The 23,803-nt window shown below is 35.4% G+C and overlaps 1 protein-coding gene across 1 annotated transcript in view; it reads left to right on the forward strand.

Annotated features, from left to right (window-relative positions):
- The window catches only part of TLL1 (tolloid like 1), a 285,131-nt gene that overhangs the window by 153,005 nt on the left and 108,323 nt on the right, over positions 1–23,803 (forward strand). Inside the window, exons 2-5 of the mRNA XM_075564238.1 lie at positions 12,448–12,558; positions 17,419–17,499; positions 19,184–19,336; positions 19,840–19,957. Coding sequence (XP_075420353.1) covers positions 12,448–12,558; positions 17,419–17,499; positions 19,184–19,336; positions 19,840–19,957 — 463 coding nt within the window. The remainder of the gene's footprint in view (positions 1–12,447; positions 12,559–17,418; positions 17,500–19,183; positions 19,337–19,839; positions 19,958–23,803) is intronic.

The following is a 23,803-nucleotide window of genomic DNA, read 5'->3' on the forward strand; positions in this document are numbered from 1 at the left end:
ACAGATTCCACATGAGCACAAATGAAATGTTCTGGTATGCCCCTTCTTTGAACCTATTAGGTAAGTTTTAATTTCATGCATAGAGAAACAGAAGCTTATAAAAAAGTGATCAATTTAACTTAAGTATTCTAATAAGTGCCAGGCATAGGAGTTCACCATTTTCCAAAGTTAGGACCCTTAATCTTTTAATTAAAGGAATAAACTGAAAATAAATTTTGAAAATGTTTATAAGCTTATTAATCTTATTTAACAAAAATAATAAATTTTGAAAATGTTTGTAAGCTTATTATTCTTTTTTAAAAGAGAGCATCTTTATTTATGACATTTTCTTCCTATTCCTTAAAACTGGGTTTTCTAGTAAACCTCTAATAGTTATAAAATTTATGCAAATATATATTATTCAATATAATTACCTGTAACTCAAATAAGCACAGGGACAAATAATACTTCTCTTTGTTTTGTATAGGGGTTTTCTTCACCTTTCCTTTTTTCCCCCCTTTTAAACAGGGTCTAGCTTAGTTAACTAGATATATATTTACAAGACATAATGATTATCTAAAATGTTCTGCAAATTGTAAACTTATTTACAGTATTATTAGCAATATTGTTAGCAAACAAATGTGTGGACATATGTAGCTCTTTATATGTTTGTTTTGAAAAATCTATAGCGGTATTCTTTTAACAAATTGCCTTGTGAATATTTATGAAGAAAACTATAGTACTATCTCAAGTTTAGTACTTTTAAGAGTAGATAGAACTTTGATATTAACAGTTTAAAATGTATTAGCAGAAAAATAACATTAAATAAATATTGAGTTGGAACAAATGTGTAAACAGTACTGTCCCATGGTTGCCTCCATTTAAGTATGAAAATGCCTCTTGCGGTAATAGTTTCATTTCTTTTAGAAGAATTAATACCAGACTAGTCTCAAAGAGTTGGAGATTAAAGATGTCCCACATGTGCAAACTCCTCCAAGATAATATTCTACTCCATTCCTCCCCCACCTCCCACCCCGCACACACCTCCCTTCCTCTGCTGAGTATTCCCTCCCTGGCTTCTGCGGTTCGCTCAAACTCAACATAGAGACATACAAAATTTGAGGAAATGCCTCATGTGGTGGTGCTATTTGCTCCAAAATCAGAGGGTCAGGCAGAAGTGAGCAAAATGAAGGGTCCAGAGCCAGAGCCAAAATGTCCAAAAGTCCCAGCAAGCTTTATTTCTGCCAAAGCTCAATCAGGAAATAGAGGTCTGGCTGTCTTGTTAGAACTGGGTGATGGTACCAGTATATATACCCCATCCAAGGACAGCAACAATTGTCAGGGGAGCCAGCCCCTAAAAAATCATCACAGGTCCAGTAGGCACAATTGTACAGTAATAATAATAATAAGGATTATAGTAAAGTTATAGATTAAAAAAGGGAGTAAATGAAGGAGTCTGACACATTTCATGGTAGCATGTTCACCGCAGCTCCTCTTGGTGGCACAGGGCAGGAGGGAGAGCAGAAGGGAGTCAGAAAGGTTTATTACTAACCAAGGATTATGTATCTTTTAGGGGCATGCAAGCCCACTAATTTTAGGTAAAAACATACGTCAAAGGAAGGGGTTGTGCTATAGGTAATACAGTGATGAGAGAGGGACCATCTAGGGGTATACAAGCAATAGGAATGGGAGGTATTGGGGGTACACATGTGACAAGATGGAAGGATCCTAGATTCAGGGAGGCAGCCTAATTTTGGATGTTACTGAGCAGGTTTGACCTGTTCTCTGGCTAGCCATAGAAACCATTATCAATAGGGTGTGAACCCCACCTACAGTGGACCAGATTGTTGGCTGCAAGTCTTTAGGGAGAAGTAACCCATTGTCCTTAACAGCAGGGAGTAGGCCCCACCTGTGGTGGGATGAGACAGTAGTCTGAGGGCTGAATGCATCTGACTTCTTCCCACCATGTGCTGGCAAATAGCCTCTAATGTTTGGCATATCTTTGGGGGAGACAAAGCTGGGGAAAAGTCTTTTTATATCCCACAAACAATTGTGTCTTAAGTCATACCCTCTACTAAAAGAGAATAAAAGATGCCCTCAAGGAAACAAAGGTTGTGGCTTGGTTCACAGCTTCTACTAAGGCCAGGTCTTAACTCACCTCACCCACCCACACCCACCCCCCACCCCCGCTAATCCTGCACAAAATAAGACTATAGCCTTAGGTTTATAGAGTCCATTATCATAATATGTCACATAAGGAATTATATGTATGACTCAATTGTCCCTTAGTGCATTATTCTTTGTACATCATTTTCATTTTTTGTAATGTTTATTATGTGCATTCCAGACCAATTAACATGTCCTCCCCTCTAACTCTGAAAAAGAGTAATATATCTTTGATATGAAATTTGACTATTGTGATTGTTGAGTCACCAGCATGATCTCAATAAAACTTTTATGTAGAGGATGTTTCTCAGAATTCTATACCTCTACAAAATGCCCTATTGTTAGTGTAAACCACTTTGCTGCTAGGTGAATGGTAGATATTATAATATGGACTATTATTATTATTTGAGTAAGGCCAATGACCAGGCACTGTTTCACTTACTAGGAGTTCTGCTGACTCCATGGCACCCAACAACAACAACAGGGAGATTTCAGATCAAAATGTAAATTTTGTAATTGAGTAATTGGTTTGCAGTAAATAAAATTCAATGTCCTTATCTTCTCACTTATTTAAGGTTTAACAGAACCCTGGTGACTCCTGTGACATGAGGTCACTGTGAGTCAAAGTTAATTCAATGGCTCTTAACAGCAACTTAAGATGAAAGGAGGAAAGATGGAAATCACAATATGGAGTTAAATTTTCTATGAAATTTTAAAGTCTGTAGTTTATGTTACTGAGCATTTGCTGTCTTATGGATTTTATTATGGGGAATATGAAATCTCAGGCCTTTTCAATGTGGTTAAAAGGACCTCTTTTTACAAATAATTCCAATCAGAAAGGTTTGAATGGAACTAGTTTTTCTCTTGACATATCATAAAAATAATTATTATAACATGAATTATTAAAATGTATTTTGTTAGTGTGAAAAGCTGATTAGCCAATGGGAAAAATAAAGCTAGAATACAAGAAACAGTAATTTTTCAGGAATACTCATCTTCTCAGGAAGAGAACGGGATTTTTGCTTTAGGAACTAGTGTCATTATTTGGAAAATAGACAAACTGAATTTAAAAAGAAGTACTTGGTTTTATGGTACATTCACCACAACTGTAAATAATTACAGGCCTAAGGCAAGGGGAAAAATAAAACCTAGTGTTCTCTAGTTACAGATGTGCAACATGAAAAATATAAATAAAGCAAATCTTGATAATGGCTTATTACATGTTCATTATTTGAGCAGTGCAGGAACGGCAGTGTTTTACAACCTGTGAATTAAGATAACTCATTTTCTTAGAGCTTAGAAGAGCAAATGCTAGGTTACATTAAAAAGTGTTTCAGTATTTATTTCTACATTTTGTTTGCTGGTCCTCAGGGTCCAGAAAGACAACCAAGACAAATGAGACAGAACAAACATGTACAGAAAGACAGACCAGAGAAGTGCTTGCGCAGACAAGCCTCAGAGGTCCGTCGAAGCGGAGGACGGGCCCATGAACCTGCCAGAGGGAGGCCGGGGCAGCACAGAGTCCCCTCCTGGCAGTTCCAGGTTTCTGCACCACGATGAGAGGTTGGAGAAGGAGGCGCAGAAGGAGATAAGGCTTCGTCAAGAATGAGAAGTATAGTGAGGCTTTATTAAGGCAAGGGAAAACTCTAGACAAGTTCCACAACCCCAAGAGTTAGGTCAGGGAAGTCGCAGCTTGTTGGTGAGCTGGTGGGAGATATACAGGGCTCCAGCTAAGGAAGAATACTTTGACAGAAGGAAGGGAGACTTTTATTGCTTGCAGCCGGAGGGCCTAGAGTCAGGATAGGACCCGTGGGAAGTTACCTTGTTGTTTGCAAACCTGTTCTCTGCAGTGCTGGGAAAGGGGCTATACAACCTCTGCCTGGAGAGATTAGCTCTTTGGGGTGCTGGGGCAGGAGGTGCATAGTTCAATAGGTCATCCATCTTCCAGAGAGACTGGATTTGGGGGCTTTGAAGTTTCATCTTCCTGAGGAGCTGGAGAGGAAGTGGGGGCTGCCCTAGCCGGCCCTGGCCTAAACATATGTTTGTTTGTTTAAAAACATAATTTTATTGGAAGCTCTTATAACAATCCATACATCAATTGTATCAAGCATATTTGTGCATATGTTGCTATCATTATTTTACGAACATTTACTTTCTATTTGAGCCCTTGGTATTAGCTCCTCTTTTTTTCTCTCTTTCCCTGTCCCACTCTCATGACCCCTTGATAAATTATTATTATTTTCATATCTTACACCGATTGCTATTTCCCTTCAGCCACAGTTTCTGTTGTTTGTTCCTTGTGTCTGTGGGGTGTGGTTATGTGTTGATCATTGCAACATATAACCCCTTCCTACGCTCCGCTCCCTACCTTTTCCCTCATCTCCTGGTATGACACTCCCATTTCTGTTCTTAATGGGTCTATCTGACCAGGATTCCAGGTGTCATGAGCTCTTATCTGTACCCATATTCATGCTCTGTTCTAGCCCTAAGTGAAAGGCAGGACTGAAGTCATGATAGTGGGGGCTGAGGAAGTCTCAAGGAAACAAAGATATTATGTATTTCATCGGCGATATACTAAGCCCTGGTACACTCATCCCTTCTTTGTGACCCTTCTGTGAGGGAATTTTCCATTGTCTACAGATGAGCTTTGGGTCTCTGCCCTGAATCCCCCTCAACAATATGTTTTTTTTGTTTTATTTCTACATTTTTTGAAATCAAATTTCTTCTCTCAGTGTTTTCTCTTTGAAGAGAGAGTTCAAAATGAGTATTTGCGGTATGAGAGATATTTTTTAAATGTCCTGAGAAATTCTATTCATGGGCATTGTGGCCTATATATGCAAATCATTAATGATATTTTAATGCATCTTTTGTTATAGAACATATTTTATGTTTCAAATTTAAAAGAAAGTTATTCATTTGAAAATTTAGCATTAATAAGATCCATAATGTTAAATTACATTCAATCTAAATTATTTTTAAAAGACAAGTTTCTATTAATCAATATAGATTATTCTTGAAACTCATAAACAAGAAAAATGACATTATCAAATATCTCCATATTTGAAGGGAACATTTCTTACTTTAGTGTGGTGTATATTGCACACACATTTATTTGTTTTGCATATTTGATTTTGTATTGAGATTGTATGTTAGGTCTTGATTAATTTTGTTTAAATTTAGCAATAATTCTGTACATTTGTGAAAGGACTTCTAAATTTGAAGTATAGTTGAATAGGCTATTTTATTTTATTTTTGTGATAGTGATACAATCTGTTTCTAGAATTTTTTTTCTATTGCATGCACCTTCTCAATTTCCCAAATCTCTCTACAGTGGGAAAGACTCTCCTTTTAGATGGGCTAGGTAACAGTTGTGTAAGATACATATACTTTTCAATCTTGTTAATGGGAGAAGGATGAGGTGACACTTTTATATAACTCAATGAATTATTACATAAAAGTAAACTTTTCTATTGTAGATTTGATTATTTTGTTGAGTTTATGTGATAGTATATAAGCCCAATCAAACCAAACCAAACCAAACAAAAAAAAAAACATTGTCAGCTAGTCGATTCTGAATAACAGCAACCTTACTATATAGAGTACAACACTTCTCTAGGTTGCCTCATCTTTCTCTTCCTTGGAGATCCTGGTAGGTTGGAATTGCTGACTCTATCCTACATATAACCCACTAACTACCAGGACTACTGTTGCAGTACATGGTAGGTATTAAAATATAGATTTAGAAGAAATTTTAAAAAATATTTTAAGTAAATCATTGCATAGGGTGCTTTCTTATGAGAAACGACTAAAATAGAGACAGTAATGAATTTTTATAATGAGAAACTAAAGCAATATGCCATATTGAGTAGTTTTACTTTAATTTCTAAATTTAGAATCAATACAAAATTTATTTTTATTTATTCTTATTTTGTTTCATGACCTGTTAAATATTTTGATCACTATTTCCCAAACTTGATACTTATTTTAACTTTAATGTGTAACAGTTTGGGGGGAGAAATTATCCGGTACACACACATAAAATGTCACTAAAAAATTATTTTCATGCTTAAGTGGTATAGCATGTCTCCCAGATGTACACACTTGAACTCTTGCAAGTTCTTACTTCCTCGACAGTTTGCTTACTTGCTGGCAATCATGTAAAAATAGTTGACTTTTGAGCCTTTTCTCTTGCCCTTGTCTGTGGGGATTTTCATTATGCCTTCAATATAGGATAGAATAGCCAAAATAGCCTTGCTAGACCTTCACATGACATCATTCTTCCTCCCTAAATTCAATATTATTAAAAGCAGAAATGTTTAAGCTGTATATGGAAACGTGTAATAAGCAAGTGTTCTTGGCCATTGTTGAAATCTGACAGCTCTCTCTCCAAATCTCATGAATCTCAAGATAACTGATCTGTTAACTCAGTGTTGTATATCCTGAGCTAATCAAGGTGAAAATATGGTTTTTAGAGAAAAAGTATATATTTTCAATAACTACATGCATTAAAATATACTACTGGAACAATAAAAAGAATGTCATCTACCTATTGACTGTAAAAATATATATATGCATATGAAAAGGAGCCCTAGTTGAGTAGTAGTTAAGCATTGTGATCCTCAAGGTCAGTTCCAAACACCAGCTGCTTCACGGTAGAAAGATGGGCTTTCTCCTTTTGTAGAGTTAAGAGTCTCAGAAACCCACATGGTCAGTTTTACGTTGCCCTCTAGGGTCACTATGCGTAGGCATCAACCCTGTAGCAGTGAGGTTTTTTTGTGTGTACATATGAGGAGCCTTGGGGCCATAGTGCTTAGCAGCTCAATACATAACCACTAGGCCACCAGGGCTCCTCATATGTAGTGGAAACACTTTGGGCTGCTACCCACAAGGTCTGCAGCTTGAAATCAATAGTTGCTCTGCTGTAAAGAGTTAGTCTGGAAAACCCACAGGGGCCATTCTTCCCTGTCCTGTAGGGTTGTTATGAATTGGAAATTCTATGCCAGTGAATTTGGTTTGGGATCTATATCTATGTCTATATCTATATATCTATAGACATATCTACAGATATATAGAGATATAGATATAGATATTTCATTTATTGTAGATTGATAGACTTTTAAATATATATTTAAATGATCAAGTAGCTAGTATTTTGCATATTAAGGCCAATTTATGATGTACATAGTACACCTAACCTAACCTACCATTTCCTGACATATTTTCCTCATGTATCTAATTTTATGTTCCAAGACATTTACTGAAAAACTTGATGTCAAATACTCCAACCTTGAGTATTTTGATAAGCAACTGTGTTTTTGTTATTAACATTTTCAAAATCAGACCACAGAAATCTTGCTTGTTGCCCTACTGTTGACAGAAGCATCGGACTAGGCCCATGGGACAGATGAGAGCCTAACTGTGTTTGCTGGGAGCAGCAGTGTCTGAGAACGTGTCCTCAGGTAATGCCTGATGAGACTATCATCTCACTGGCTACGTTGTACTCTCAAGTCACAACGTAATGTTGGCCATCTTGTTGGTAATTCACATAAATACATTCATCTTCTAGAGGATGGAGATTCAAAGTATTTCCTCCTGGGTGGATTGATAGGTTTGATCCGTGGAAAAAGTTGTAGGTCTTACTTTTTTAAAAAGGACTTCCCGCAAAAAACTCCCCACCCCCCAAAAAATTCTTGCATAATTTTACATATAATTTTCAGGGGACTTCAAACTTGATTCTGTGATAAAGCTAATCCCTGAAACTTTTCCATCTCAAGAGCTAAAGAATAGTAGGTGATTGGTTAGGAGAGACATCTCTTAACATTAGGATATAAGGGAAATTATAATCTTGGATTGCTCATTGTCATCATAATTTTATCAATCATTTGTTTACCCAAACTATTGCAATAAAAACAGTATTGGTCATTCTCTTTAAATAAAAACAAACATTTATTATATGCTGAAGGCAAATAAACTTTATGAGGGGAAAAATTTTAAACTGCGGTTCTAGATGTAGTTTTAAATTTGTCCTTTGTAATCTTTTGTCTTGACCTATTGGCTAACTACAACCTCCACTTTTACTCTAAGAATCCGAATAAGTAGTAAATATTATCATTTTCTCTAAGTTATCATCAGTCCACCACATTGCTCTCATTTCTAATCTTACTAACTTAAATCGTATGTTAAATGGTGGAAATAAGTAAGCATGCATGCTTTTTAAACCTTTAAAATATGTTTTATTAATTTATTTTTGATGAAAATAAATTGACAGTACTGGATCAAAGAAAATAAAATCTGAGGTTGATTTGAGAGTTGCAAATATACTTTCAAAACTAATTAAACATCTATTAGATTATAATGCAAATTACAAATTCACATTAATATAAATTGTTGTGGCCCAGTTTGTTATACCCACACATGAGTAAAATATGTTACTATGCAGAATTAGCATAGTCAAGTAGAATATGAATTGAAGAAACATCCATAGATATAAGATATATAGAGAAATTATGCATCTTATGTGGTAGGATAAAAATTATTAGAAAATACCTATTTAAAAAGTTCTGTTGGTAACATCGTAAGTTAAAATTGTATGTGGCCTACATTGCAATAAATCTGCACATAAGTACATTGATTTATGCACTCAAGATTTCCTACCCTCAGGGAAAAATTTGTTTTTTTCCTGAAGCAAATTATGGCATATTGAGAGCTGGCAAGTTATTCATTTAGGAAAAATACTGATCAATAAAGCCACCCTCTATGTGCTCGAGTTGTTTTTATCTCCTTTTCAGTGTCATCCATCGCGTGCATTCTTCCTCCCCAGAGGCAATGTTTTTTCTTCTCTGAAGTGATAGATCACTGTGCAGTGCTGATATATATTGGATATAATCCATCAGGGCAGGATTCCTACTTCATGTCAAAAGTCATTATAGAAAAATAAAAATCTAAAACTCATTTGTGTGTCATTTTACCCCTATTATTTTTATTATGTAAGATGTAGTGCTTTGTTTAGTTGTATGTTTTAGTTATGAAATGAACCAGTTTATTCTAAAAGGAGTAAACCTCATGTTAGATCTCTCTGGAGCTAGAGCTATGCCTCGGTCCTTGGCTCCGCGCAAGAAAGAATCCATGCCGAAGCCTGACTCGTGATCCAAGTGAGTTTTATGAGAGAAGAAATTTCAGGTTTACACGGCCCCCAAAGGACTCCTCCCGACCATGCAGCCTGGCAGAAGCTGCTCGGTGTCACTCAAAGTCTGTCTTGACTCCGGGCTCCTGCCTTTTCAAGGATTCCACGGGGAGGTGTGGTAGGCGACCCCTGATTGACCCCATTGGCTGAATTGCATTCACCTGGTCCAGGAGGGCCAATCAGGTTTAGCGCTCAACAATTCCCACCTGTGGGAAACCTGAGGCTCTGAGCATGCGCAGTGCGCCACTCCTTGTTCCTGTGCTTGGCTCTCTGGGCATGCGTTAACGGACATCCCCATACCCATGCCAGAGCTACCTAACAATTTCTCTTGCAGGGGGGAAAATACTAACAAAGAGGGTAATCTGGTGGGGGCGGGGAGGTGGCTGGTTAGGAATTTTCAGATATGAAGGACTTGAGGCTTTTCTCCAGATATACTGAATCAGAGTCCACATCTTCACTAGATCTGCTGTGATTCCTACACAAATTAAAGTGTGAGAAACTTTCTTTCACGGTTTGCGTTTCCAACGCCAGGAGAGAAAGAACTGCACTGAGTGGCATCGGGGGATCAGTGTCTATGCACGTTGTTTTCATGTTACATTCGCATGTTGGAAGGTTTCAATAACTAGCATACTTGGTTTTTTAAAGTAGCTTAAACTTATAAATAAAATTTATACTATGGTTTCTCTACATATAACTGATGTCTGGCTTTAGGGGATAGTGGAACATCACGTGATATTTGATGTATGGGTTTGAAGCCTATTGAAATTTGGATTTACTTTTAGACAATAAGCCCCATCTCTTACTGCTATATGGTACTAAAAACTCACCACCATGGCATCCATGCTGACTCGTTGCAACCATATAGGACAGGGTAGGACCGAGACTGTAAATCTTTACTGGAGTGGAAAGCCTTGTCTGTCTCCCAAGCAGCAGCTAGGGGGTTCTGCTGACCTTGTGGTTAGCAGCCCAATGTGTCGGGAAAAAAACCCCTGACCATCTGCTCCCTAACAGTTTCAGCCTAAACCTCATGGAGTAAGTTTACTATGTCCCGTAAAGTCTGTTCCTTACAGTGGTGCTGGTCGAGATCAACTTAGTGTCACCCAACAACGGTGTAACGCTGATACCTGCTGGACAGCCCTTCAGGACTCTGTTTCTGTAAACCATAAAGAATCTCTAAAAACAAAGTCATGTTTACTGTCTTTCATGTCTATCAATTCCATAGGCAACAGAGTCCAGGGTGGGATTTAGTAGAAAATTCCAATTTAAATACAATTTTTTTAATATAGGTTGAGCTGATAATAACTGAACTACTTCATTCTTCTTTTTTTCCTATTTCTGGATTTCTGTCAAAGTGTAACCCTGTTAAACGTCTTGTATCTCTTTTGTTTCTCCTGTAAGTTTTGTACTAGGAGTGGAGAGTAGATAAATAACTTTATATAATAAATTTGTGGCTAAAGCGTTTAAATTCTGTGTGGATTTCATGATTGATGTATAAACTTTACAGCTCTAATATTTTATAAAAATGATTCTAAAGTTAATTTGTAAATATAAATTTCAACCAAGCAAAAGATGACTGTTTGAAAGGCATGCTTTTTCTCATAGTTCAGGAGCTTGAAAGTCTGAACTCAGAGCACCATCTCATTAGCTCTAGTGGAAGATTCTTATTCTCCTTCAGCTTCTAGTGGCTGCCAGGAATCTTTAGTGTCTGAGGATTGTTTAGATACATCTGCCTCCATTGCCACTGGGTGTCCTCTCCATGGGTGCCAGTCTGCCATTGATTTAACCAATTGCCGGGGATGTCTTAGGCTGCTAGCTGCTCAAGGTCATCATTTGATTGACTATAAACTGCTCAGCAGGGGAAAGATGGAAATTTCCCTTAAAAAGTTACAGTGGGCTCTGCATGGAATCATTGTGAGGAAGGTTCAGGGACAGACAGTGTTTCCTGCTGTTATGTCTGGAGATCACTGTGGGTCAGACCTGACTCAATGACATGTAATAGCAATAACAACAAGAAAGAGTTACAGTCTTGGAAACTTACGGAGACTTTTCTATCCTGTCCTATTAGGTCATTATCTGTTGGCATTGACTCAATGGCAGTGAGGTTTGAGTCTTCATGAAATACCACAGAGGAGATTAAATTTAGGATTCACTCCAACCCTAGATGATCTAACTAACACTAGAAAAGGAAAACCAGATTTCCAAATAGGATCACATTCACAGATACAGGTTTTTAAGACGGTAGTATCTTGTTTGGGGACACAAGTCTAATCACAACCGACTTTACATGAAAAATTCAGTATTGGTGTTAAATGAACTCTCTCAGTATGCCAAAGTTTACACATCTTTGCATTATTAATTTGTATAAAAATAGACTTGCTATCGAGCTAAACTCAGAGTTTTAGATTCTAAGATAATGATTTTGAGGGATTTAAATTAGGTGTTATGTGTTGTTATTAAGGTCAAAGACTTGGTGCCTCATAGTCACCTGAATAAATGTTGCTTCAATCTTTAGGTAGTTATGCAAATATTTTATAGACACTTGCTGGCAATATTATCTTTAGAGAAGTGCCTTTATGTAAAATATAAATGTGGAAATGTGGCTGAATGCATTGCATATTGCGCTGTCTTAACTGGCACTTGCTTTTACAAGGTTCATGGGTTAAATGTTATCACTCTCTATCTACTCTATTGGGAATGATCTGTGTGTCATAAACATGCAGGCGCTTCTAGATATATATTATTTATCTGTATATTAGCTCATCTTTACTTTTTTTCCCTCAAACAAAAACACTCAAAATCACTGCCATCTAGTCGATTCCAAATCATGTAGGACAGAGTACACGGGCCAATTTGGGTTTCCGACGCTGTAAGACTTGATGAAACTAGAAAGCTTCATCTTTTTCCTGAGGAGAAGCTAGTGGTTTTGAACTGCTGACGCTGCAGATCACAGTCAAATGCAAACCACTACACCCACAGGGCCAATAGAGCCAATTAAACTATATTATAGTCATGTATGATCTGCAATAGCTAGCTCTATATCAACCACATTTCCATATCTTAAGCAATGGTTTTATGTATTTTAAATATTTTACATTTTAATTAAACTTTTCTTTTTTTAGCTGTGTTTTGGGGAGATATTGCCTTAGATGATGAAGAATTAAATATCTTTCAAATTGATAGAACAATTGACCTTACACAGAACCCCTTTGGAAAACTTGGACATACCACAGGTATGTTTGATTATTTGGTTACATTTTAATTTTGGAATAAATATACTTTCTAAACATCTATAAATATTCCATTTTAACACCTACTGGATCAAATTCTGCTTCTTGGGCACAAATGGGCATATTTAGAGATTTCAACCTTGTAGGTAGTTTCCATGTATTTCACTAATTGAATTCATAAGCATATTATACTGTGTATTATATACCAGACCTTGTTTAGGTAGTTATGGCAGGTACCAATAGTGTAGTGATTTATAAAGAAGGTTAAGCAGCTATGGTCTCACTGAAAGAAGTGATCGAGTTAGAATCAGATTCAATTCTGAGAAAGTGAAAACTTTATGCTCTTGAGTATTATATTCAGTTGTCCCATGAAATATTGAGCTGTAAAATATATACTTGGAACACTTACATACAAACTTATCTAGAACGTTTATATTACACATATATATCTTGTATCTTTATAATATATAAAGATATATCTTACATCTTTAACTGCTAATTTTTATGGAAAAGCTGGAAGATAGTTTGAATTTTAGCTTTTTGAACAGGACAAAATTGTACCAAAAATGACTTAAGTATTTTAAAAATTCTGTTTTCTCATTTTAAAATACTTTACATTATATTGCTAAGGTATTTTATTCTATTTTATTTTGAATAAAAATTGCCAGTTGAATATTTATTTTTCTAGATAAGGTAGAAAACTTTATGCATGATATCTAGCTTTTAGAACTCACTGCTTCAACTTCTCCCTTGACAAGCTTGTTTTTATGACTGCTTGGTATTCAGCAGACTTGAGAGTTCTCATTGTGAACTAATTCCTCTCTTTCTCAATTTATTTTCCCCCACAACTCTGTATTATGATAAATTTTAAACGTAGAAAAATTGAGAGGACAGTTCAAGAATACCAAATTTCGTGTTATTCGGTAATTGTTACTGGTTCCCACACTCCCTGTGTGTGTGCATACATGCATACATGTGTTTGTAAAACACTTTAAGTAGCCTAGCATGACCTTTCTATGAATCAGGGAATTTTTCTGCATGAAAATGTCACTATATCTTGGAAAATTATATAAAATTTGAAAAATATATATAAAAGGTTATACATGAGAAAAGAAAAATGATAACACTAATTAAAAATAATATTATTTGTACCTTGTTATGCCTGGGCTCTTTCAAGAACCACATACTAATACAGAAAGGGGAAAACAACAAAAAACAGTGTCATCATAAAACAGTGCATTCCTGTAGAGTGTGTTTATTCGCTGACTCTGCAATTTCTGTCTCACAGTGAGCACTGCCATGAAAGCAATATATTCTGGACGGTAGTGCAATGATACAGGTCAGCAAAATCATACATTTCTCAGAGAGGGCATTTGCATTTTTTATTATAAATTATTTATTAGCTTCTAACTCTAGATAATTTCTTAACCTACACCCACCCCCTTACTTTAGTGCCACACATATTCTATGACTTTAAAACTTTCAATACATTTATTTTATTTTGTCTTTTTATTTATTGTTAAACTTTAACATAGAAATAACTGGAAGAAAATACTATTATTTTATAGATACAAAATAATATACATTTTCAGTCATAAAACTAATTATTTATAGGACATATGAAAAATGTATATTTATTAGAAAGTTTAATAATAATAGTACTCAGTTGAATTTTAAAAGCACACCAGTATCTCATATATATATGAAGTCATACCAAAAAATGACAAAATTTTTGAAATTTTTTCCCATAACTATGTATTTAATATTTTTTGCAAAACAACTTTATCATCTTCAGAGTATTCTCCATTACACTTAATACATTTATCAAATCTGCGATTACATTCTTGGAAACATTTTTCAAAGTCATCTGCTTGGATGGCTGACAGCACCTCCCTCGTTTCTGTCTTCACCTCTTCTACATCGTCAAATCACTGTTATTTCATGTCCTTTTTCATTCGCGGAAACAAAAAGAAGTCACATGGTCAGATGTGCAGGTCAAGAGAGCCATGCTGATTTTTGCCCAAAACTGGTTCACTGAGATGGCTGTGTGAACAGACGCATTGTCACGGTGGCAAAACCATTCCCCCGTCTGCCACAAATCAGGTCTTTTTTGTTGCACACTATTACAGCAATCTTTTCTGAACCTCTAAATAGAAACCTTGATTGACAACTGACCTGGTGGAACGAACTCCAAATTCACTACAAGTCAACATTTTCATCCATTTTGGAAGTTGACGAATGTCCAGACTAGTTTTGTCATCAGTCAACATTTCACCTTTTTTGAAATGAGAAAATCACCCGTATGCTTGAGTTTTTCCCATAGTCCTGTCCTTCTAAGTTGTGTTCAACATTACAACCGTTTTTGCAGCATTTTCCCAAGCAGGAAACAAAAGTTCATAGCTGCAAGCTGTTCTCTTAAATCGGCAGTCACAAAAATGAGGTTTAATTCAAACTGCTTTTATGAAAAAAATTCACTGTAACCAGAAAGAACCTTCCCAGGCGACGCCACTGGCTGCACTAACTCAGAGCAAGTTGCTCCAGACTAGGGAAAGTGTACCCAGAAAGCTCTGCACAGTGGAGCGTTTTTTCTGTGTTTGGGGGGCAGGGTATCCCCTCATACGATAAACATGTGTGCATATGTATAAATATATATTTTCATATATTGCATATATAAAAGTTATATTATATGTATAATATAAATATATTGTGTACATAAATATATATTGTATATATAAGTATAAATATTGTATATATAAATATATAAATGTATGTGTATACTTATATATACTGTATATTTATTGTGCATATAAATATACTTATACATTGTCTATATAAATGTATATATAGTATATATAAATGAATATATGTATATATGCATGTATGTATATATTGTGTATGTATAAATATATAAACATGTGTGTATACATAAATATATATTTATATATTGTGTATATGTGCTGTGTATACACCTATATATTATATACTAAATATATGTACACACATATATATTTCTCCTTCCTGTTAACTTTTTAATGCTGACTTACTCAGTTATATTTCTCATATCCTTATTTTAAATTGAATAACCTTTCCCATACATTTTTATAAATTAGTTATATATTTTTAAAAATAAATATATGTGCTAAATAATTACTCAATTCATGAAATCTTTTGTTCCATTTCAAGAAATTATCTACAGAAATTGTTATTTCAAATGCTATAATAAAACTCAAAATCACTAAAAATATGTTAAAAATATATTTCCATCTATGATAGTTTTGAAATTTTCTTCATTGCTATTGGTTCCTTTAAGAAACATTTTAACATTAAATACATTTCTATTTCTCATAAAGAATATGAAAAAGGCCTCCTTATAAATCTGTCAATATGCATTTCAGATCTGTCTAATAGAAAGCATAATTGTCCCATCAGAGGTGTTATAAGCAATATTTTAACACATGCATAGATGCCATACTTTAAAAGTGAGACTTGTAAGTACTTGGGAATGAAAGCATTGAAGTATTACCTCATCTTTCTAAAATCTTCCAGAAAAAATTTTCCCCAAGAGTTTGGCAAAAATGAGACCATTAAATGAGTTATTAGTCAGTGTAAAAGCACTCTAATATATTTGCCTTCTAAAGAATATTTTATTTTTTTCTTGGCTTATATGGCTATCATTTTTCTTCGTGCCTCTTTTTTTATTCACTCTAACCTAAATGATTCAATTTTAATAATAATTATATGAAGGCGGAGGTTTAGAAGAAAATAGTTTAAAATCTCAGAACAGTTCATGGTCTTCATAGGACTTCTGGCCTTCTTTCAGTCTTTGAGTTCCAAGGCACTCATGAATCAGAGACACTAGTTGTGGCACAAACTCATCTAGAGTGTTCCGGTGACTTAGGAATTATATTGGTTGTTTGCTCAATGGCATCTCTTAATTATTTATCTATAAAATTCCAAGTGGAGAAAGAAAGAAAATGGGACAAAATTAGGGGCAGCATTTTATTGAAATCCTTCGTGGTAGAAGGATCAGAGCACTTGGATATTAGGCAAGGCATTTACTTTCTGTCCTATGTCAGGAGCCTACAGTTTCTAGTCTTTAATGTGCGATAATAAGATGATGTTCTTCTAATTACATATGATTGGTTTGTTATGAATAATAGAAAATAATTTTCAAAATATAGTTGATACCTTATATAATTTTCTATACTTTAAAAATTAATCAAAATATACACTATACATTTGTTTTTCTCGTGTTTTTGTTTTAATTTGTTGATTTGAATTCTGACACCATTCTGTCTACATTTCGTAAATAGAAGGCAATCCATAGGGCAGAGCAACTAACTGTCACCATCCAATATAACACTAACTGATGTTGAAGTCAAGAAGAACAGGTGTCATAGTGGCTTAAGTGGGGCAGCTAGCTTAAGGCCTTAACTTCAAAACCACTAGGCCTTCCTTGGATGAAGATGAGGCTTCCTATTCACAAGAAATTTACAGTTTCTGAAACCCACAGGGGCAGATCTCCTCAATAGTGATTGAGTTTGAGTTTTGAGATGTCAAAGCCACAGCGAAGAAGAAAGAGTCATTCCTGTTGTCAATAGGATTTTCCATTGTTATGACGACCAAATAAAGGATGCTTAGGTTGTTCTCTGGATCTCTCTCCTCTTACCACCCCCTTTGTGTTGTTATTATTATTACTTTTTAGTTGCCCACAATTGTTATGTGTACATTTTTATCACACTCTAACATCTCATGAAATGTATAAGAAATTTCAAAGAGGAGTCAAGATAGTCTACTTCTATAGTTTGTTTATTAAAAATTTGTAATGTAGGAAATTTTATTTATTTTATTTTGTTCTTTAAGGTGGACTTGGAGACCATGGTATGTCAAAGAAACGAGGGGCCCTCTACCAGCTTATAGACAGGATCAGAAGAATTGGCTCTGGTATATGAATGTTTAAAGTTGCAGACGCTTGACTTGATGTACAGTAAATATTATACTCCTAGACGTTCAGTATATTGAATTAGTATGACTTTATAATTTGAAATATGAAAGGGTATATCATGTGAAAGGTCTTTCATTTGTTTTCTTTTATTGACTCCTATTTCATGTAAGAATTTAAGTTGAAACAAGTTAAAGTTCTCCTAGCATTTTAAGATTCTCCTTGTCAAAAATTATATTAATCATTTTATTTATTTCCAGTTAATTTGCTATCTTAGTAAATTATTTTCATCAAACATATAGCTATATCAATTTAAATAAAATGAAAAAATGTCATGGCACTTAGTTTTCTAATAAAACCAGCTGGAAATAAATTGACAAACTGCTTTATTAGATCATAAAAAATAGTTGAAAACTTATTTTCCCACAAAATTATTTAAGGAAAAACATCAAGAGAACCTGTATAAAGGGCTTATAATTAATTATTTTATTTTATTGAGTTCATTAGCCACTAATTGTACGTTTTCGAGTGACTGATTTCAAAATCCTATGTTCAAAGCTCAGATTTTAATAGTTTTTGAATTGGTGGATTATGAATTAAATACATAATGGTGTTTAGATTTTCTGTAAGGTATACATTACCTGAACAAAGATTCTTTGCTTCATGAGATGAAAACGATGGGCATGTTAGGGACATAGGCAGAGGGACATGCATTTGATATTTGTTGTGTTGATGAAGAGTGGATTATAGGCCACTCTTAGTAGTAGTCATCAAGTCAATTCTAACACCAGGTTGTTGCCATGCGTGCATAGGAGAATTGGCAGGCCTGTCTTCCAATGCAGTGCTTCCAAAAGCAAACTCATTGCCGTAGAGTCTGTTCTGCAGCCCTGCTTAGTTGGGCTGGTAACTGCCAGCTCAACAGCTTCAAATCGTCAGCCTCTCCTGGAGAGAAAGACAAAGCTTATTACTTCCATAGGGACTGTTCTACCCTGTCCTGTCAGGTCATGACAGGCCACCAGGGAAAGCAAACCAGTCATAACTGGAAAAGTCTTTAGAAGGAGACTACATTTCATGTTGGCAGCTTCAAACTGTATGCTCTTCTGTAAATCATGCTTTGAATCTCGAAGAAATTAGAATGGACACGACCCATTGTTCCAGATGACAAACACCTATCTATTTTATGTAGTGTATTTGAATGTCTGTACAGTGTAACATGCTTACATTCAGGCTGTGGTATAGAAATATCAGTCCTAATTGAAATATTTAGTAATTTAGCTAGAGTATGAAAAGCTTTGCATATCTGTGACTTTATTAACTATACAGACTTGGCATGTGTTGGAGTTGACTCTATAGTGACATAAAACAATTATTAAAATAAATTTCATCATCTTGTGATGAACTCGTAGTGATTCAATAATCTAGATAATATAAAGTAATTTTCCTGTGGTCTAAAAAATCATCATAATTTGTTCATAGAGCCTGAAGAAAAAATAGTTTGAAGTAAAATACACGTTTCAATTCCTTTTCCAAGTATGTAATATCAGTGAAGGTTTTATTAATGTATTTTGACTGCAGGCATAGCTGTGCCAACATGTAAATAAGGTATTTCAATTTCTACCCTTTAAGAGGTAAATGTCCCCCTGACTAATGATTCAGTGTCACAGAGTGTTTTAAATGTCACTATAGGCTTGGAGCAAAACAATACAGTTAAGGGGAAAGTACCTCTAAAATTCTCAGGGGAAAATGAGAAAAATCGAGTTCCCAGGGCTGCTACATCAAGAACTGAAAGAATATGGCCTGGAGGTGTTATTCCCTATGTGATTGGAGGCAACTTCACTGGTAAGATTCCCCGAGTGCCTATGTGGTTAAAGAAATAATAGACTTTATACAAAGCACTGCTTTTTGTATAGACTATTAATATATAAACCATGTTACTAAATCAAACTAGAAATACCACATTAAGTTAGGTCATTATCTCAGAACATCAGTGAGATTAAAAAGTAAATTTAGTTTCATATTCTAAGATTACACTTATGTTCTGGTTCTTAAACCATGTTTGAAATGTGTTCATTCACTCTGGAGGCTGACCTCTTTTCAACTGACAGAAAGAATGCAGGTCCCGTGTCTCCACCTTTTAGAGGCAGTGAACACGACCCTTCTGCTGGGGGGGTGAATACTCGTTCTTTAGACAACATAGTTCATTGTGGCGACAAGGGCTAGCATTCTCTGATCTTAGTGACGGCACACTAAACTTCTCGGCCAGTCTTAAAGTTGAGAAGTCAGCATGACACTCTTCTCCCTGGGGTAGATCCTGTTTTATTAACATCTAACAATTTTTCCAGGCAACCAGAGAGCCATGTTCAAGCAGGCCATGAGGCATTGGGAAAAGCACACATGTGTGACTTTCATTGAAAGAAGTGATGAAGAGAGTTACATTGTTTTCACATATAGGCCCTGTGGGTAAGTAGAAGCAGAGGATGGCTTGATTATGCTAGTTTTCAGGGAAAGATTTAAATATTTAAGATTTCATTCATTTTCTAATATTTACTTATACTGTTTGTGAGGTATCTGAATTTCACATAATAAAATGTGATACAACACAATAACAACAAAACAAAAATACCCTTCAAACTCAGTGACATCAAGTTCATTCGGACTCATAGTGACCCTATGACCCTATGGCAGCCAGTAGACCTGCTCCTTAGGCTTTTTGAGATAATAGATGTTTAAGGAACAGACAGGTTCATATTTTTCCTTTGGAGCTGCTGGTGGCTTCAGCATATTGACATTACTGCTTGCAGCCCAACTGCACCCCAGGACTCTTAAGAAATATATTCTTTGATATTAGACTTTTCTGCATTGACCCCAAGTTTGTTCTTCCCCTCCCTCTGCTACAATACCTTATTGTAACAATAACAATACTAATGCCAATGCCCAACTCACCTAGGTTAGAAACTTTAGCCTTGTTGTCGATTGATTCGATTGCACTTCTACCTCAGTTTCCATTTATGCTCACTGTCTTTTTTATTCCATCTGTATCCCATAGTAAGCATCCTATTCATCTACTTCCTCTTACCTCACACCTGGTCTATTTCAACTGTGTCCAATTCATGACCGTGAAAATAACCTTCTTAAAGTATGGGCCGCATCAATTTACCACAATTGTTTAGGTTGTTTGGTATTTCTTATAATTTTTGTTTTAAGATTTGCTTCTTATAACTTTCTTTAAGTTGTAAAAATACTATGCTACATCTTAATAGCACTGTGTTAATAAATGTTATTAATATTCAACCAAGTAGAAAGAATATAGAATTAAACCAATTAAAAATGGCACTTCTAGTCCCCACTCTCCCCAGTTGGCTTTAGAGTGGAGAAAGCTACATTAATATCTCTCAACAAAGTTTAAGAAATGCTGGCCTGGGAATAAAGTCCAAAGTCCTTGAAATATTATTTATTGAATGCCATGAATTGATCACCCCTTCTATTTTTAGGAAAATTGTGAGATTTTTCTTCATTCGCCACATATGTCCACATATCTGATGATTCGGCTATGAGTAATCAAAGCCAGTTCTCCAGAGAGTGCCTCTTTGTTGTACACGTTTGTAAGCAACACACAATCCAGCATACCAGCCTATCAGATTCAAGAATCAGTAACTTTTGGATACAATATTACCTTTTTTATCTTTCACTTAAAGATATTGTCTTTGTTTTTGTTCCTTTTTACTAGTTTGAAAGCAAATCTGTTGTCATGTAATTTCACTGACAAGTGTTGTACTAGTCCTACAATGTAAACATGTTTTGCATATATACAATATCATTAACATAATTAATGGGATTCAAAATAATTACTTATTTTCATGTAAAGTCCAAGCTACATTTCAAAGAAAAAAAGAAAGGTTTCTGTCCAGTTGATTTCCACTCACGGACATGTCATGTATCAAAGTAGGGTTTGCGACAACCAAGCTGGTTTTCCTCTGGGAGAATTTTCATTAGTAGCAAAACTCTTAGCCATTTGTCTCGGTTAAGTCCCAATCTATATAGGCCTTCCCCAGTTATTTAGAAAAGAGTCTCTTGTTACATGAGATCAAATCGGTTCCAAATCATAGCGACCCGATGTCTGAGTCATTCCCACAGTTGTGATATTTGAACTTGTTGCAGTTGTATCGATGCTTCTCATTGAGAGCCTTCTTCTTCTTCTCTGCCCTTCTGCTTTACCAACTATTTGGTTTTTAAAATTTTACTAAAATTAATTTATATTTACTGGGATTCAAATAAACTCCAATCTTTTCACTTGTGTCTTGAGATCTCATTTACTCTAGAACTATCTTTTAATCATCGCACCTGATTTTTAAGTTCTTTTCTTATGGTCTAGAATTTGTCAAAGAAGCAATTTTCTTTCTTTTCTTTTTTTTTAAACCAGCAATTACATGTAATGTGCTGCTGTTAGGCTGCAAAGCGGTTCATAAACCTGGCAGGGAAAGAGTGGGGCATTTTTCTTTTTCTTCTTTTTTATTATTATTTTTTATTAATAAATCCTTTTAGTTGGGCTCATACAACTCTTATCACAATCAATACATACATCAATTGAGCAAAGCACCCTTATACATTCGTTGCACTCGTCATTCTCAAAATTCACCTTCCACTTGGGTTCCTGAAATCAGCTCGGTTTCCCTTTTTTTCCCTTCCCCCTCCCTCCCCGCTCCCCCCTTCCCCCTGGTCCCTTAATAGTTTATAAATAATTATTATATCTTATCTTACACTGCCCGAGAAGCAATGTTCTTTAAGTCTCGATAATCTGATTTTATCTGTTTGCTTCATCATTTTATCATTTCCTTTTTCTCCAGTATTTCCAATAAATTAAAATTTATATGTAACTGCTTGATGAAATTGGACTTAATCTTTTTGCTATGAATGATTTGATAGACTCTGCTGCCAACTCTACATTATTTATGTCAGAAAGCGTATGAATGGACTTGGCACCTGTGTCATTGCTCCATTGATTTAGGTGGTGGTACCTGTCTTTTAATTGTAAAAGTCTCAAGAACAATATCATAATGGGTTAAGTAACTGTGAATGATCAGTGAAAAATGGCGATTCTCTAAAGTGCTTTTCTTTTTTTCTTTGTGAATGTATTGACTGAATTTCTTCTGTGAATAATTTTCGTTAATCAATTAGAGCTTTAAGAATATCTGGTGTTAGAGGTGGGAGGGGGGAGAAAAAAAGGAAAAAAAAAAGAATATCTGGTGTTATAGATCATTATCTGTGGTTGTTAGGTACCATGACCGATGTACCTGATGTAGCACAGAAATACACAGTACCTGGTCCTGCACCATCCTCTCACTCATTGGTATGTCTGAGCTCACTGTTGCAGCCACTGTGTGAGTCCATCTAACTTGCTATCGTCTTCTTCTTCCCTGACCCTCCACTTTACCAAGAATGCTGCCTTTTCCAGGGATGAATCTCTCCGGATAGCATGTCCAGAGTTCATGAGATGAAGTCTAGCCATCCTCCCTTCTGGGAAACATTTTGACTACATCCTCGACAGATTCATTTCTTCTTTAGGAACTCTGAGATACTTTCAATATTCTTCATCAACATTCCAATTCAAATGCATCAATTCTCCCCCATTCTTCCATATCCATTGTCTAACGTTGACGTGCACACGAGGCGATAGAAAACATCATAGTTTGGGCCAGGGGCATCTTACTGCTCAAAGAGGCATCCTTGTTCTTCAATACATCAAAGAGATCTTGTTCAGCAGATTTTCCCAATGCAATAATACTTCGTTTGATTTTTTTAACTTGTGCTTCTATGAGTGTTGATTGTGGATTTGAGGAAGATGAAATTATCGACAATTTAAAGCTTCTCTCAGTTTCTCCTGATGTTATCTATAGATACACTTGTGAGGACTTGGGTTTATTTACCTTGAATTGTAGTTCATACCCCTCAGCCGGGATCAAAGCCACCACAGGCTTCTTATTTTCCAGAATTTTACAAGAATAGCTCCATGAATAAGACACTGTGAAGTATATTTTTTCTCTTCATTCTGGAACCCAATATTATTTATAGGACATTTCTATGGGAGTGAGTATGTTGCACGGGTGTTTTTGTTTAAAGAAATTGACCACATTTCTGGGCTTCACATCTCTCTCTTTCCTGAATATAATCATTAACAATGACTCAGTGTGGCGCATAACCATCAGCTAGTTTAGTTTCATTACTATTGCTTCTTTAAAGTACCAAGTAGTTTAGTTTGTCTCTCTCCAAAGTTCACAAATTATGAGTTTTTCTACACCTAAGTTTTAC

Source organism: Tenrec ecaudatus, chromosome 12 (assembly GCF_050624435.1).
Source record: "Tenrec ecaudatus isolate mTenEca1 chromosome 12, mTenEca1.hap1, whole genome shotgun sequence".
Lineage (NCBI taxonomy): Eukaryota > Metazoa > Chordata > Mammalia > Afrosoricida > Tenrecidae > Tenrec > Tenrec ecaudatus.